Source organism: Diorhabda sublineata, chromosome 1, assembly GCF_026230105.1.
Source record: "Diorhabda sublineata isolate icDioSubl1.1 chromosome 1, icDioSubl1.1, whole genome shotgun sequence".
Classification (NCBI taxonomy): domain Eukaryota; kingdom Metazoa; phylum Arthropoda; class Insecta; order Coleoptera; family Chrysomelidae; genus Diorhabda; species Diorhabda sublineata.
In genome coordinates, this window is record NC_079474.1 from 42,940,191 (window position 1) to 42,957,219 (window position 17,029).

Below are 17,029 nucleotides of genomic sequence, written 5' to 3' on the forward strand. Positions count from 1 at the left end.
TTGTAGAGTAATAAGGAGGTAAATATTTCAATCTGAATTCTGATTTGACTCTGATACTGTGTTTTGAAGGTATTTAACTAGTTTGTTACCTTCTAGAGTAATTAAGTAGTTACATTCTAGAGGATATTACAGTGTTTTTTACACCGGGAGCGTTCTATTAGACTATAAATTTAAAACTTTTGGAACAGAGGGAGATTCAACGCCGTTATAGTGAAAATGAAATGTGTTGAAAACCCTATGTTTAAGAAAAGGAAAACATGAACGGGAAGAGGTAGTGGACGAATTTATTCTGATAAATTCTCTAAATAAAACTACATTTATTTATTTATTAAATATTTAATAATCAGAAAAACAGATTATCAATGATTCATAGTTATTTTCTACTGGAAGAATCTTCTATAAACTAACTGAGGCCGGCCTTACCTATTGAACATTTTCAAAATTGTTTTTTTTTTAATTTTAAGGAAGATTCTTCAGATGTACACATATTCCATCGTCCATAATTACAAATAGAGCTAAATGATAGTTTCTCTATAAGTCTGGTTAGTTAATAAATTGTTTAATAGGAATATGTAATTATTATACAAGTTTCAGAATAGATTAAATTGAACTAGCACAAAAAATGAATGATAATCGTATTTTTATTTGAATGTAACGTGCATATCTAAAATGTATCCCCTATTTAATCATATTTTTATTCTAAGAGAGTTTTGGAAAGAAGAGAATCTTAAGTAACCAGAAATATTATTGCGGGTCGTTCCATATTCACCTGTCTTATCGACATTTTTAAGTATATAGTTGCATCACTTTACAGATGTATCCAGAATTATTTTAACCTCAAAATGTGATATCGAAGTACGAGGAACGATCATAAAAAACATAACAATGCAACTCTGCAATTGAAAACTTATTATTTAATTAGAGTGGAGATAGATGGCACTACTTCTGGCACTACTCCTGATGAGGAGGTACTAGAACGATATACTTAGACCTGTGCAATGGATGATTCTATAAGTAAGGATAGTTATAACTAGAAACATAGTAAAAACGCGGAATATATTACAAGTGGGCGATAATACCTACAATAATTTGTGCCGAGAGACACTGGAGTGGAGAGAAATGAATTTATAGACTTGTCAAAGTAGCGACGTATTAACTCTTCGTAGGACATGAACCTTTTTGTGAAATCGGCTATAGGACAATTGAAAAAATACTAGAAAAGGATATAGATAGGGCAAAAAGAAAAGATATTCTTTGGAAACTGTAACCAAAAAAGATCATTACCGCCTTAATGGACACATAGGATTAAAAGAGGATACAACGTACAGGTTCTGCAACTTCTTTCCACATTTTTTCGTGGGAGAGACTTACTTACGGAACCTCAGAACATTATACCCGGGGTGTATGGAATGGAACATGAAGATATTTAACAACTAGAAGCATTTCTCATCGGCTGTGAGAAGTGAGCATCTTCTCGTAGCAAAAAAGATCCATTTGAAGTGTATATGATCACCTGAATTACACATATTAACGTTCACGAGAGAAATAAAGCTGAAGGACGGAACACTCACAAAAATATCTTAGATTACTTTAGAAACACCCTGTATACACTTACGTTGATCGTGTATCTACTTGAATGGAGATAATAGGAGCGTTTCTTTGGTAAATCGACTCTTACTAGCAACACTAACCAAGCTTACTGAGACATTATAATGAGATCTGTACATTTATTATTGAATATTTTCGAAATCTGGTAAAAATTGTTGCTGAGCAACCGAAGAGAGCTCCATGTCGATGGGTTTCGTGTCATCGTACAAAGCTGGTGCTTCGCATAGAATAGATATGGTACCGGCTATGGAAGCTATAATAAATATCCAGAGAAACAACCGATCTAGCACCATAGCTACGAAGCCCCAGTCTTGGTCTTCCTGAAAATGATATCATCATATTAAAGAATAAATATGTTTTATTATAGTTACCCAAAGCAAGTTTTTCGCACGGAAGAATATAAAGATATAAGGAAGAATGAAATGTGTGGCAAGATAACACTAAAGAACGAATATTGATGGGTATTAAATCAATATTAAAAAGGAAATATAATAAATAGGGGGATCATGGAAAAAATTGAAGGAATGATGCATAGAGGCGCACGACATTACATAGTAGCAACGAATCAAAATGTAATAAAAGAAATGTTGGAAAAATTGACGAAAAGAGATAAAAATGGGTCTAGAAATTAATGCTCAGGAGACGAAATATAAAAAATGTAGTCAGAAGAGAGAAGAAGTATTATTCGGAAGATGTGAGTTTGAATAATAGTAGTAGTAATTCAAGTATCTAAGTATAATAATGAAGAACGATGGAGAAAGAACAGAAAAAATAAAAGAGAAGATACAATCAGCGAAGAGACTACTTTGTACAAATAGAAAAATATTGAAGACTAAAGAAATGGAATTTAAAACATATAAAACAAAAATAAAGTTCATAATGACTTCAGGCGCAGAGACAATGAGCTAACAAAGTATACTAACAATAGACAGAAACAAATGAAGAAATAAAAGTGCTGAGGGGAAAAGATGTGGTGAAGATTGAAAAAAAAAAACAAGATAACTGGGACATATATGGAGAGCTGGATAGGAAGCTGGGATAATAATCATGGTAGAATAGGCGGAAGGAATTGGAAAGAATATAGGTGAGATACTTGAAACAAATTGCTATGGATTGGGGATTGGTGAACAACCTGACAGTATAAGAAGATGGGAGCTAAGTTTGCCCTGAAGAGGGCCCTGCAAACCTTAGAAAAGCGACCAAATTTCACAAAAACATATTTACGGTGCTCGATTACAGCAAACATGTTGAAGAAGCTGGCGGTAATTTGATTAATTAAGCAAATTTAATGCCACAAGAAATAATTAGAATACGAATATGATAAGCTTGAGAAGGTAAATTCTACAAAAATGCTCGAGAATATTTATTGCTGGAAATATCCCATGTTTACTTACGGCATTAAATTGGTCCTGCCTCTGAATATGATGTTGTATAAACATTACATTATGTATTGCTTTTTCTAATTCAAATGGATACTTTTTTCTTGTGCCAGAATCACTTTCATCTAATCCCGAAAACACTGAAGACAGTCCATTGTATCCGAGGCGTTCACTCAATGTGCCAGCAAATCCCCTCAATCTAAAAACCAGAATACCTCTATAACTGTATTGAGAATTCAATCAAGGACAATACTGTAGTGCATAGTTTCGATTGTACTTTAGCTTGTAGCGTATGAAAATGTTAACGCAAATCACTTTTCAATTTGAAAATATCCCAATATTATTTTGAAGCTTTTGATCGGCATCGAGCAATGGCGGCATCCACCTTATAAATAGCTTTTTCATATGCAATACTGAATACCTATTCAGACAAATTATTCACTTGAATAGCTATATCACGTCTTTTTATTTTGGGTTGTTTAGTAGATAGTCACGGATCTGATTAACCATTTCTGAAGTTGGATCATCTATTTTTATATGGCCACTTCTAGAAGCAAAGAATTACTTTCCGTGGGACGAAGCAGTTTCCAGATATTGTGATCTAGAACTTAATTTGTGTGTTTTTTTTTCAAAAAAACAATAGTATTATTCAAAGTATTGCCCATCTGAAGCTATGAACTTTTCCCATCTTTCTGGCAATTTGTGGATCCCATTCCAAAAGAACTACGCAGGCTTGGCAGTCAAGAATGAATCAAGCCAATTTTTGATATCTTACTCTGATGTGAACCGTATTCCAGTGAGGACGTTCTGCATCGACCGGAACAAATGGTAGTCAGAAGGGGCAAGGTCTGGGCTATAAAGCGGGTGAGGTAAGACTTCCCATCCACTGTTTTCAAATAGTTATTATAATAATAATATAATAATTATTGTCATGTATCTGGTCGCATATTCCGGGCGTTTTTCGGCTACTGCTCCCTTAAAATGGATTAATTGTGTTCGGTAGGGTTCTCCATTGATGGTTCCACCCGGATTTAGCAGCTCATGATACAGCATATCCTTCTGATTCCACCAAATAGACAGCATTACCTTCGCGCCATGAATATTCGGCTTTGCTGTTGAATTGGCTGGTTAGCCAGATTTCACATATGATTTCTTGCGCTTGGGGTTGTCGTAATGGATCCATTTTTCATTACCAGTAACAATCCTATGCAAAAATGACTTCATTCTGTGGCGTTCCAGCAGCATTTCGGACATGCAAAACCTCCTTTCGATGTCTCTCGGCTTGAGTTCATGTGGAACCCAATTTCCTTGCTTTTGGTGACAATCATTTTCATCGAGTAATGCTTCCAGTTCATCATCTTCAAATTTTTTTGGTTGCCCATCGTCTTCCAAGCCAAAATCACCACTATTAAATCGTGCAAACCACTTTTGGCACGTTCGCTCAGCTGGAGCATGTTCACCATAAACTTCAATCAAAATACGATGACTTTCGGCTGCATTTTTTTTTCATGTTAAAGTAATGAAAAAGAACTCCCCGCAAAAACACTTTTTCAGGAGCAAAGTTCGACATATTTGAGTTAAAAAAAATTATTGTTGTTAATGCTTCAAATGAATGACATTCGAGGATGTATTGATATCTAGACCTAGCCTAGACCAGTTCCATGCATAAACAAAATATTGCGTTACCATAGCAACGAACAATAAATTATCAGAAGTGTCAGTGTAAAGTTTGACGTCAAAAAACATAAACCAGAGTTACGCAATAAATTTAAAGAAAAAAGATGTCCACCGAAATTGTGAAAATCGAAAAATTGGAGTATCCAGAAATCATCAAGTACTTGTATTTAAAAGGCTTAAGAGGTAAGCAGATTTACGAAGATATGCTTAATATCCTTGGTGATCAATGTCCTTCGTATACGACCGTGAAAAATTGGACAGCAAACTTCAAAAGAGGTAAATTTTCCATTGAAGATGATGAACGATAGGGAGGGCCAATTTCAGTGTCAGTCCTCGAAAATATCGATGCAGTTCATGACATGATTTTATCAAACCGTCGAATTGGGCTAAAACGGATATCTGAAGCACTGAATATTTCATACGAACACGTTTATTATATAGTTCACGTTAATTTGGACATGAGAAAAATTGCTGGATCCCCAAATGTTTGAATGTTGACCAAAAGCGTGCAAGAGTAGAAGCATCGCGTTTAATCTGTGCTCGATTTGAAAACGATGTAGACTTCTTAAACTGAATTATTACTATGGATGAAACTTGGGTACATTTCCACGATCCAGAAACAAAGCAACAATCGATGGAATGGCGACACTCCAAGTTTCGTGTCCAAAAGTCTGCTGGAAAAGTTCTTGCTTCAGTTTTTTGGGATTGCCATGGAGTAATCATGATTGATTTTTTGGATAAAGGTAGAATAATAACCGGAGATTACTATTCGACACTACTGATCACTCTACGGGAAAAAATATAGAGAAAAGACGCCTCTGCACACAAATCTCATGTTGCCATGCAAAAAATTCGTGATTTAGGGTTTGAATTACTAGAACACCCCCCTTATTCACCAAATTTGGCTCCGTCAGACTATCATCTCTTTCCTTAACCGAAAAAAAGTTTAAAAAGTCGTACATTTTTTTCCAACAAGGAGATAATTATAGCTGTGGAGGTCTGGTTTGCACAGCAAGAAGTAACATTTTTTTGAAAGGTCTAGAGACGTTGCAGGTTCGCTGTAATAAAATATTTTGACATCGAAATTTTGTTTGGTTCTATAGTAGGCTAAGAATTTTTCTGATAAGTCGTACAATAACTGTAGCTCTCCAACGCAGGTTCGGAATATTGGAACGATGTAATATGATACAAGTTACTCCATCTCTTATCAAACCGCACGAATTAAGATATAAACTATTTACATAGCTTTTCCTCGGTTTCTTTGAAGGTTGACGTAAAAAACTTTTGTTGAGTTATCAGATTTATATTAAATTTAAAGACACGTCATCAGAAATATGGTATAATTAACAATTTAAAATCTATCAAATGTGTAGGTAGTTATTCTTCTGTCAAATTGCACTTATAAGATAGAATTTATGTATAAAAATCTAATCAACCAACCTTGCTGTAGTTGTACCAGTATGTAACCCGTTACATCCACTAATTCTATTCATGGATGAACTAGAAGTACTAGACGAAGATGATCTACTAGAAGGCATAATTTCTAGTTCTCTCTTCTTCAATGACAATCTATGTATTGGTATTTTATTTGCCGCTAGTTCCGTCAGTAAATCTTTCGGAACTCTCATTAGTAGCAACTTAGGTACACTTTTGATGAAGAAATTTCGCACCCACGGTGCCATTCTATGAGTACTCGGTTTTCTATAATGTACGTTTAAAATTATTATAGTGATAACTACGGAAAATCCTACCATAACCATTGTAAACAGAATGTATTTTCCTAATAGAGGTAGAGCTAACGAAGTCGAAGGTATAATTTCGGAAATTAGAAGGAAAAACATCGTTTGCGATAGAAGAATATTTATACATAAAGCGATCTTCTCTCCAGAATCGGCTGGTAAATAAAAGACTAGTACTGAAAGGTATGAAATACCTACGCATGGAACTATAAGGTTAACTGTGTAGAAAAGGGTTTTTCTTCGGAGCGTTATGTTAAAAAATATATCTAAAACAAAAAACATCTTATTAATATTAATATTATTATTGATTATTAATATTGTATATACAACGTGAATTTTCTAATTCGTATGAAGATGTTTGGTAGACGTTATAGTAAATATAAACATAAATATAAATATAAAGATTCAATATTTCTTGCATGTCTAGTTGCAAATCTATTCAGAAAAAAACAAACAGTTTTAAAATGGATATTTAAATAAATTTTCCGAGGATTTTGGTTTATTCCACTATGACCCTTTCAGATCTATTCTGTTCATTTGAATTAATATCTTCTTAACAAGTTTTTATTTTCCAATGCCTATAAACTTTATTCACCTACAGGACTAAAAATCAATTGGATATGGAATAAAATATCTCGAGATGGTATTTTGGATATCATTCACATTTTTTTCTACTAAGAAAATGTTATAGCTGTCGAAATAAATTGAAATTATATGATGCGAGTTTGTTGGGTGACCTCACATCCTAATTTATAAAATTTTTCCACGGTTAGTCTTGAAAATTGGTTAATCCGATCCAATTGTTCGAAATGAGTTTCCACAGTTTGTCCAGGTTTCATCACTTGTCTCTTGTCATAAAGCGATCAAAAAACGGTTCTGTATAATGCCGTTAAAACAATACATTGCTACATGTGATGGATCGGTTGTCTGCGAATGCTGTGATCGAACAAAGTCGTTAAGGGTGTTTCACACTCTGCTAATTGTTCGACGTGGGTTTGCTATATCGATACAGTCAGCCAGAGATCAAAGTTATCAAATCTGAACAATTTTGAACGACATTTTGCTTGTCTTTCAGTATAGTCTAAACATATACTGCTCTTATTTTTTTAGTAGCTTTTTTAATTATTGATTTTGCATCGCGACAGAAGGATTTTGATCCTACGTAGTTTGTTTGTCCCTTATGATTCTTGTGCTACTGCGAGCAAGCCGACGTAATTCGTTAATTTTAGTTCGATTTCCACTTAAAACCTTTAAGTGCTGAAATCAAGAAAAAGTCTTATTTCAAAACCAAATTCTAGTTACTAATGTCGTCAGCAATGTGAAAAGAAGAATATGTATAATTTTGATAATTTCATTGGATTTTTCATCGAACCGGTTATTGCTGATACGTCTGAAGATAATATAGATGACTCAAATTAGAATAAAACTAATATTGAGTTTTTAGTTTAAAGGAATCAGTGATCAATTATTATAAATTATTATTTATTTTTGAAATGAGATAATTATCCTTCTAAGCTTAGTCATACAGTTACTGCCACTTTGGCCAAGAAAGTAGAAAAAATCGTCAAAATGATCTTCTATGCAGAGTTCTATATTCCCTTGGTAAAAGCGAATCTATTACTCTTATAATTCGAATTGATTTAGAAGATTCAAAATTAATTTTTATTCTTTACAACTATACCAGATTATTTATTGAAAAAAATGGATAAAAAAGATGTTTTTGTTGTGTTTAACTAATTAAAATGCAAAAAATATGAATTGAAAATTTCCACTGGTTGACGTTATTCCTAAATAGATGTCTTTCAGTTTTCCTTTTGGTGGGAAGAAAGGGAAGAGTAGCAGTTTATGTAACTATATGGTCTACGTTACTAAAATGCTTATTTTCTAATAATAACCGAACGCCTATTGGCGATTGGTCGAATCCTTTTACCGCAGAGGTCCGTGTTGAAAAAAAATTCCTTTCGGCAATTGTGGAACACAATAACTTATTCCTTTTCTACAAAAAACTACTCCTAATATTCTATATCTATATAAATTCTTTTCACCTGGGTATGGTTCAGCACAACAAGGATAATATCTTTCATGCCTTTCGGCGGGAACACCCAATATATCCCATTCTACACTTGGGTAATATTCTCTCAAATCTATTCCTACTTCAACTTTATCTTCTCCAACCTTTTGATCTATGTGTTTTAAGTCGATCTGCAACAAAAATCACAAAAAACTACTATCAGATATAGTACCTACTATGAATTAGATTAATTAGTGTGACTGATATCTTTTACTTTTACCTTTTGCCTTAAAGACGCATTTTCTTCGATCTTTGGGCTACATTCTTAGAATGTGGAATGCTTTTTAGAAGGGCTTTACCGCCGTGAGTGGTCGAGTTAAGGATGGGAAATGAATGAAATATGTACCGTATCGGCATTTTTAGACAATATCAGTAAATTCATAGTCGAAATAATCGATATATCGAGCGAAATTACTGTAGAAATTGAAAGCTCTGGACAAGAAGTGATCTATGACACAATGGTTTTTATTATGTCATCTAAATTTGACTAGAGCAAATTAATAACAATCTCTAAATGATTCTTTACAACCTCCATTCATTTTTTTTCACAAACCCCCAGAGATTACAAACGCAAAATATAGATCTGATATTATCCGAACTATAATGATGATAAAACTAAACAGGTCTTAACAGGAGTTGCCGATGGAAGGTTAATCATAAGAGGGGCTTCCAATAATTCAAAATAAGTAATAAATTTTATGAAAATTATTGTTGTAAATCTGTAGGTAAGCTCGTTTTCACTACAACAGAGAAGGAAGCATTTTTGAATAGCTAACAGAGATTCTCTGATTGAAGCTTCCCACTAGGCAAACGAGACGTGACACTATTCAAATAGCAGAGGAATTAAAGAGCCATGATTCGTCAACAATATGCCTGGTGATTACTGAGCGAAGAAAGAAAATTTGTCGTCATCAAATTCAGAGAAAAATGGTCAGCCAGTTCTTTATGTAATTTATGTCGTTGCAAAATAACATCAAAAGATGAAATCGAAGCTCAAGGACTTGGACAGATGAAAATTTAGAACTATTTAAGAGAATTATACCTCTGTAGCTTCAAAATTGAATTAAATTTCAACTTTACCAACACCGAAGAAAGAAGGAATTATCCATAGACCTGAATTCATTTTTTTCTATTCATTTCAAGGACTATCGATTGCATCCTTGATGACAATATGTTGTTTAGAGTTCGATTTTTTTAATTTTCAGTTTTGTTATTTCAAGTTAACTGGATAAAAGTTTTTGAGGGAGTTTTAAGTGTTTTATCGATGAAATACATGACTGATTTTCATCATCAGCTCTTTTCATTGAACATTGAAGTATATCCAACGTTGTACGTTATATTATAGTACACAAAGCAGCTTAAGCATATTCACTAGAAAAATACGTTTTTTTTGTTGATATTATTCATCGATTCCTCTCTGAAAAGATATCGATATATCGATTTTTTTTGTCCTAAATCTAGTAAACAATATTAAGTCATTTGAAGCGGATACTATATAAAATATAAACGGAGCCGAATCACTTATGTGATCAGAACGGTCAGAAACGAACAATTTTTTTCCAACAACTACAATTGGCCCGTGAAAAAATAACATTAAGTTTACCAAAAATTAGACCTAATAGAATTAATAAAGTAATTTCCTGTCAAAGGTATTAACTGTATAATATCTGTCTAATTTTACCTGATTACCATCATACGTCCATGAACCAAATTTCATAAAACATGTTTGTTGGTCAAATGGAAAATACCTTACATCAATTTCGCACGATGACTTGAAAATAGCCGGAGGTGTCCACAACACCTTGCCAGTATGTCTTAGTACAGCTTTCGTCATAGTTGTTACTACATATTCGCCATCAGCACTAAAAAAAATAATTAAAAAATTTCCTTTTTGGGCAAGATGAACAAAGAATCCAGTTTAAATAAGATTAATATGATGTAACATGTTGCTCTTTGGTAAATTGTACAATAATTTTGTTGAAAAATTGAAACAGGTTTTGTCAGGTTTTAATTGGATGATTTCTTAGAATTGTTTGTAAAGGTAAAGATGTTTAAAGGCAGCACCAGACTTGTAGTTAAATATTTCACTACTAGTTTTCAAAGTCGATAAAAGAAAATCAGTGAGCGGTGGAGTGGTGGAGTACGTCCTAGGTATCCCATCCTCTACTTCGGTACCGGAATTGTTCAATGCTGATTAAAAACTGATGCTGATTATACCAAAAATATTCAGAAGTCACAGGTGCGTGAAACCAGTCTTGAATCTTCAATTAATATTCGTAATAATAATAATAAGGAATTGTTAACCTACTTATTATAAAGAACTATATCTGGTAACCAAATGTGTTCAGATGGTACATATAGTTCAGTGACTCCACCATATTCTTGTGGATCCCACATAAATTTATGATCTTGCCATTCCTTGAAAATGAAAATAAAATAATTATTTGATGTTCTGAATCTGGGAAATACAATACTTACATGTTCTAACCAAACATTTGTAGTAAGAATTTGATCCTTTAGATTCTGAAAATAAATAGAAAATTGCGGATAAATTGCTTATTGACAAAAAATAATACAAACGCTACTGGACTTGTAGCGAATAAATCATTTAATTAACATGACGCTCATATTTTCGAAGCAAAAGTTTAGTTGTTAGAGTGTATGTGTATGGAACAGCAGTATACATTCCAGCCTTTCAAATGATCTGAATGTTATTTTATATCCTCTTGATCCTAGTTTTGAGAATTATCTCCTGAATGCACCCTCGGAAAGAAAAAAAACAGAACAAGATTTTTTACTGAATAGTGAATAGAAAATTAAACAGTGTGCTAGCAGCAAATATCAGGCAATGAACCTTTCAAACAGACAATCGTTCGTTGAAAAAATCAAGCACCAAAATGCTTAGAGAAAAAGAAATATTGCTAGTTAATAGTATACTGTGGGATGAAAACAGAAGGGACAACGAAGCTTTATAACATTTTTATGAAAACAATCATAATATACAGTTACAGGGAAATTTTAGAGACCAAGGAAATGAATTTGGGTCAAGGATCAGGATTGGAGAGGATAACAGATGAGAGGAGCAGAGATAATGACAGTCAAACATAAAATAGGGAAAGATATCTGGAAAAGACACTCATATTGTTGTTTAAACATGTGTAGAAAATGGTGGATATGAAACTGCTGCAGTAACTTATTTAGAAAAAATGAATTAGGTTCCGAGCGTGTTGAAATTTCTCATTGTTTCAGTATGGATTAGGGTGATTATTTGTTCCTTAATCTAAAGAATAATTAGATTCCAAAGTTTCAATCTATATATTCCACACAACGAATCACTCTTCACGGTTGCTTCCAAGGCCTCAATCGGTTTGTTAGCTTTGAGCCCAGCAATGTGATATTGGTAGGGTTGGTGATATGATATTATTTTTCTTGGTACGAACAAGTTCGCGAAATGGTTCCCTAGGCCGGTCCTGCCAAATAATATGGAATTTTAAAAATTCCGGGAAATCTCGCGACGCTTTTCGGGCGGCGTCTTTTAGAGTGCATATAATTTTTGTTGTTGCAGGCGCTTTATTTACAGTATTTCTTCTTAGAAAGTCTATTTATTTACTTCTTTTGTTTCTAGAACTTTGTAGAAGTTTATTGAGGTATATAAACGATAAATAGTTAGTTTTAAATGAATTAGTAAAAGTAATTATTTAAGTTATATTTATAAGTAAATTATTATAAGTGTATTGTGCAAATGAATTAAGAATCTAAGAGGCAGTGTATATTAATTCATCCCACGAATAGGAAGAGTGTAAATAAACTTTTTTCAATTATTATTTTTGAACCTTTTTTTTGTGGATTTTTAAGAGCTAGACAGATTGAAGCGTTGGCAACAGCCAAATGTGGTGAGTATTTGCGTGAAGTAAGCAGGTTGAGACCAAATAATTGTAATATTTCTTATATCAACCACATTAACTCAATCCCTCTGTTGTTCTGTCAAGCTGGGTAACTTGGAATTTCAAAAGTTGCCTTCAATATGAAGTGCTAGGGGTGAGTCCTTTAGAAGTGGCCATATATTTTTCTAAATAAAAATATCTCGGTGCAGGACAAAGATATCGTCACGTGCTTTATATTCTCCGAATCTGTTTTCAACAATATACCAAAAATATGAGTAAATGAAGAGCTACGGATATTTCTTCATAACAAAGTAGGTACACTTTAATTGAGTAAATTATTGATGAATCCGATGATTTTTCTGCTATGTCAATTAACTGGATCACTTTTTAATAATTGGCTCATTAAATTTGAATTTTATTACTCCTATTAGTGGTACACAATTGAAAATAATTTTCAGGTTTTTCTGAAAACCACTTTTATCATGATTCTTCACTCGCATCAACTTTTATCAGTTTTTAATCAAAAGGATTTGTTCATAAAGGTGAGTTGGAATTTGTTTTAAGGAATATTACTGACGAATTCTATGATTTTTATGGATATATCGTAACCCATTATCTTTTATTCTATTTTTATAAAAATAAATCTGGGTTTCCAGTCTTTACAGTTTACTATATTAGTTAATTCCGTAATGTCACTAATTCTAGCCTAAGAAATTTTGATATAGGAAGTTATCAATATTTACCTACTTTTTTTCTGTGCTATCATGCAAACTATATCTGACAGTATTAACTATAGACACGCCTAAATCTATCGAAAATTTAGTTAAGAGTCTTACCAGTTCAATCAACTGTGACAATCTGAGGCCCAATTTCACTAAAACAGTATCCGTATTATTGCTAACCGGTCTGATTAATCTGTTGTAATTACTTAAGAGGTCATCGTACAGTCTTTTCGCGTCAGGACTACAAAAACAATTGTCTAAAACACAAAAAAAATATAACACAAAAATCACCCATTCCAACTTCATGATTGTTTTGTGAACACAAGTGTAATAGCATTAAGAAAATCACTGGAATCGCATTGTGGGGATACGAACATCCCCTTGATGATTCAAAGTTCAGTTTAGCCAAAAGGTCATTATTGTGGACAGGAGAGAAATGTGGACGTCCTTCCTCAAGGATGCGTCTCTCATAGAACTAGAATCCTGTGACGGAGACTGTGTTTAGAGAAATCAATAGCAGCGCGCAGCGCGCCAGTAACGGATCAAGCCATTTTTGCTTTTTAAATAAAAAGAGGATACCAAAACTATTATCAGCATAGAATGATGAAAGATTACATCGGGAATTACGTTTATATGCAGACCATTTAGGTCCATAGCCCTGTAATTTCTCTCCACTTCTTTCGATCTCTTGCTTTTACTGTACAGTTCTAGATGTTTTTCTTCTTCCACTACTTCCCTCCACCGTTTTCTTGGTCTACCTCTTTTCCTCTTGCCCTCTGGTATCTTCCACGCAGCTCGTTTCTAGAATCTGACTTCGTCCATTCGTTCTAAGTGATCAGCCATTGTAATCTTCTGTCTATATAAACACGCTGATTGGTGACACATTAAAAAGTGTGTATTTATATAATTTCATGGATATTCTCTCCTATCCTAACTGTGTCTGCTTTCCTCCAAAAATTCTTCTTAGTATTCTTCTATTCCAGATTTCCAATTTCTGTTTAGTTCTATTCGCCATTATCAAGTTTTCACAGGCGTATGTCAGGATAGTTCTCAACATTGTTTTACAAATTCGAACTTTTGTAGATCTGGATATCTCTTTAGTTTGATTTCTTTTTCTTCTTGGCATTTATTATCTAGTATTTTCTACTACTAGGTTTTTATATCTTAAACATACCTAAATGAAAGTTCTCTTTCTTGAGTTTGACATTTTGATTTTTTTTGTAAGGATATAATAGAAATACTACATTCATTTGGTTGAGATATTAAATTACCTAGAATGAAATGAATAACAAAAACTGGGTGGTTCAACCTTTAGTAACTCCAGAGGATAATAAACTTTGGTATAGGAATTTGAAAGCCGGAAGAAAGAAAACGCTTTACATATTCCACTCCAAATAAACAACTTCATTGAACAGTTGACAACTAAATGATTCGCAAATTTGCTATAATTTCAGCAAGGCAAAATTGTAGGCTTAATTCCTGTGAAGAACCCCCAGTTCGTATTCTTGTTTTTGATTTGATTCGATTGAGAGTAGAAAAAGCACTTTTGAGCACATGTGTAGTATTAAACACTTGCAGAGGAAATTTGAGCAGTTTAGGAAAACGTTTTTTGAAAAACCTCTGGTAAAATGGGTTTTCCTAAAGATTCAAAATCATATTTGAAGGTCTCAGTGTACTTCACTGACAATATCCATAAAACTATCGAACAGTGAAAGCTTTGGTTTTAGGTAGCCTCATTATGGCATTTATATTGTCGTTACTCAGAGCTTGAATCAAATATTAATTTAAGAATGACAAAGAGCGAAAAAAATGTAGATGTAGAATGAATCAAATTTTAACTCCTTTTATCGTTTTCCATACTTTCATTCGTGTCCGATTCTGTCTATCGTTGAAATTGCAACAGGATATTTAAACAGTAACGAAATTGCTCATTTCCAATCTATTGAAAATTCATTAAGTTTCTGAGTCAATCTACTTACTAAATCTGTTTCATAACTTTTATGTAAAATGAAATTTGCAGGATAAAAGGTCGATGATTAAATTTTCTTTTTTTTCCTCTGTTACTGTTTCGAATTTATACTAACAAAAACATGGGTTTGATTGAAAAAGTGTGAATTCCTTTTAAATCTACAACCTATCTTAAAATAATTGTGAAAGTAAAAATTTTACATTTTGCTCTCAAGAAATAAGTAGATTCAGACACTGTGATGCAAAGAGCTCCAAGAGCTTAGCATTCAACCAATTAACATAAGGATCCCTTCACATACTGGAGTAAAAGGAAACGAAGAGGGAGACCTGGCAGCTAAGAAATCTGTAAATACTAATAGTGCGTGAACTTTTTAACCGATATTAGATCAACCCTAAAAAGTAATGTACTCGATGAGTGGAAGAACAAATGGTCGACGTCCATGCAAGCTTCTAGAAGTGAAAGACCCATGGTCAGTGGTTTCGAAAAATCGTAGAGATGAAGTTCTTCTAACGCGTCTCCCTCTGGGCCATACGCGAATGAGTGATAGTTAATTATTTGCTGACAAACCTGTGACAACTGCAATTGCTAATTGACTATGAAGCACATAATCGTAACGAACAATATCCGAAATTTTAGGACATAAACACAAAATAACCTCAGACAGATCTCGACTATAAACTTAATTCAATGAATATCTGTAGATAAAATACTAACATTTAAAAATCGCTAATAACCAGTATACGGTTAATGCGAATTTTGTAATAAGAAAAGACCCATCTATAGAAATGCATGGAACAAATCAAAACCCCATATTAGTAACTATTTCACTATATATTAGCACACAAATTGGAACGAAGTCTTTGCCAACTATTTTTTGTTACCGTTGTGGGAATGTGGCAATCAAATCAGAGTGTATTCTTTTTAATATATTTTGCGTTTGAATGAGGTGTATTCATCTTCAGATAATTAATTAAAGGAGATTTGTAATTTCAAATGTATCACGTTCAAATAACCACCTTCAAAATGACAATAAGACATAAATGTACTCCACCACAACTCTCTAATAATTAATACATAGTTATGCAAAAGTTTGGGAAATATATTAAAAGGAGTACACATTATCACAACAATAATGCAAATATATAAATATATAATTGCTCAATAGGACTTTTGGAGTGGTGTACCTTGTGTACCAGACTTATACAAATAGTGAATCTATATATATATATATATAGAGTATAATGTTTGCAGCATCTTTTATCTTCTAAAATAGTAAGAAATTTTTTATTAGTTTTTATTTTGACATTTTTTTCCTTACATGTGATTTTGACACGAGTGGTTAAATATTTAATAGTTATTCTGGAAGCTCCTCAATGGAATAAATTTTCAAAACAATAAATTCTTCATCCACAGCGATTAAAATGTCTTCACCATATATCTGTAAACTGAAGAAAAGCGCTCCGTTATAATCCACCCTCTATTTTTAAAAACATTCATTGTCACTCATATTTTGCTGTAAGCAAATTATGAAATTGATACTCATTTTCTATTTTTGTAAATCTATACAAAAGTTTATTGGATACAATTTTAGTTTCTAGCATTATTTTCATGCTGTAGAGCTTCAGACACTGATTTTAATATTTGGTATTACGAAGAGAAAAAGGCGATGAACATTAAGAAAACTCTAAAATATCCTAATTATTTTTTACATTCTTGAATTTATGACGCACTTCATACAAGACCTGCTACGTTTCAAAAAAATTGCACTGCCACATTCCCGTTAGGAGCTATGTAAGAAAGCAACTGTGTGAATGTAGCAAAGAACAATCCTGATTTGTCACACCTTCAGGTCCATCCGTACTACAAGTTTCAAAATAATTTTTTTTAATGTATCAATCCAGTTATTCTCTTAATTGCATTTTCTTGTACAGCTTTAAGGTATCTAGAGAGTAAAATGTTTTTTGGCCTCATCTTGACTCA

General features: G+C 33.0%; 1 protein-coding gene across 2 annotated transcripts; it reads right to left on the reverse strand.

Annotated features, from left to right (window-relative positions):
- Positions 1-314: 314 nt before the first annotated feature.
- Positions 315-13,557, reverse strand: LOC130443885 (acetylcholine receptor subunit alpha-like 2). Of its 2 annotated transcripts, XM_056778775.1 has the most exons (8): positions 13,195-13,557; positions 10,953-10,997; positions 10,783-10,892; positions 10,156-10,336; positions 8,449-8,605; positions 6,105-6,669; positions 3,003-3,186; positions 315-1,928 (listed from the first exon to the last, which is right to left on the reverse strand). In XM_056778775.1, exons 1-8 carry the CDS (start codon positions 13,384-13,386, stop codon positions 1,731-1,733), a joined length of 1,632 nt encoding a protein of 543 aa, XP_056634753.1. In that variant the 5' UTR covers positions 13,387-13,557; the 3' UTR covers positions 315-1,730. The 2 variants fall into 2 exon arrangements, with proteins under 2 accessions (XP_056634753.1, XP_056634746.1); XM_056778768.1 differs by having other exon boundaries at positions 317-1,928; positions 10,783-10,997; positions 13,195-13,537.
- Positions 13,558-17,029: the final 3,472 nt, after the last annotated feature.

Excerpts from the sequence above, each read along its gene's own strand:
- LOC130443885 (XM_056778768.1), bottom strand. The coding sequence starts at position 13,386 with ATGAAGTTGGAATGGGTGATTTTTGTGTTATATTTTTTTTGTGTTTTA. Across the intron at positions 10,337-10,782 it reads GATATAGTTCTTTATAATAA|TGCTGATGGCGAATATGTAG; the intron begins GTAGGTTAACAA and ends TATTTTTTTTAG. Across the intron at positions 1,929-3,002 it reads GGCAGGACCAATTTAATGCC|GAAGACCAAGACTGGGGCTT; the intron begins GTAAGTAAACAT and ends TATCATTTTCAG.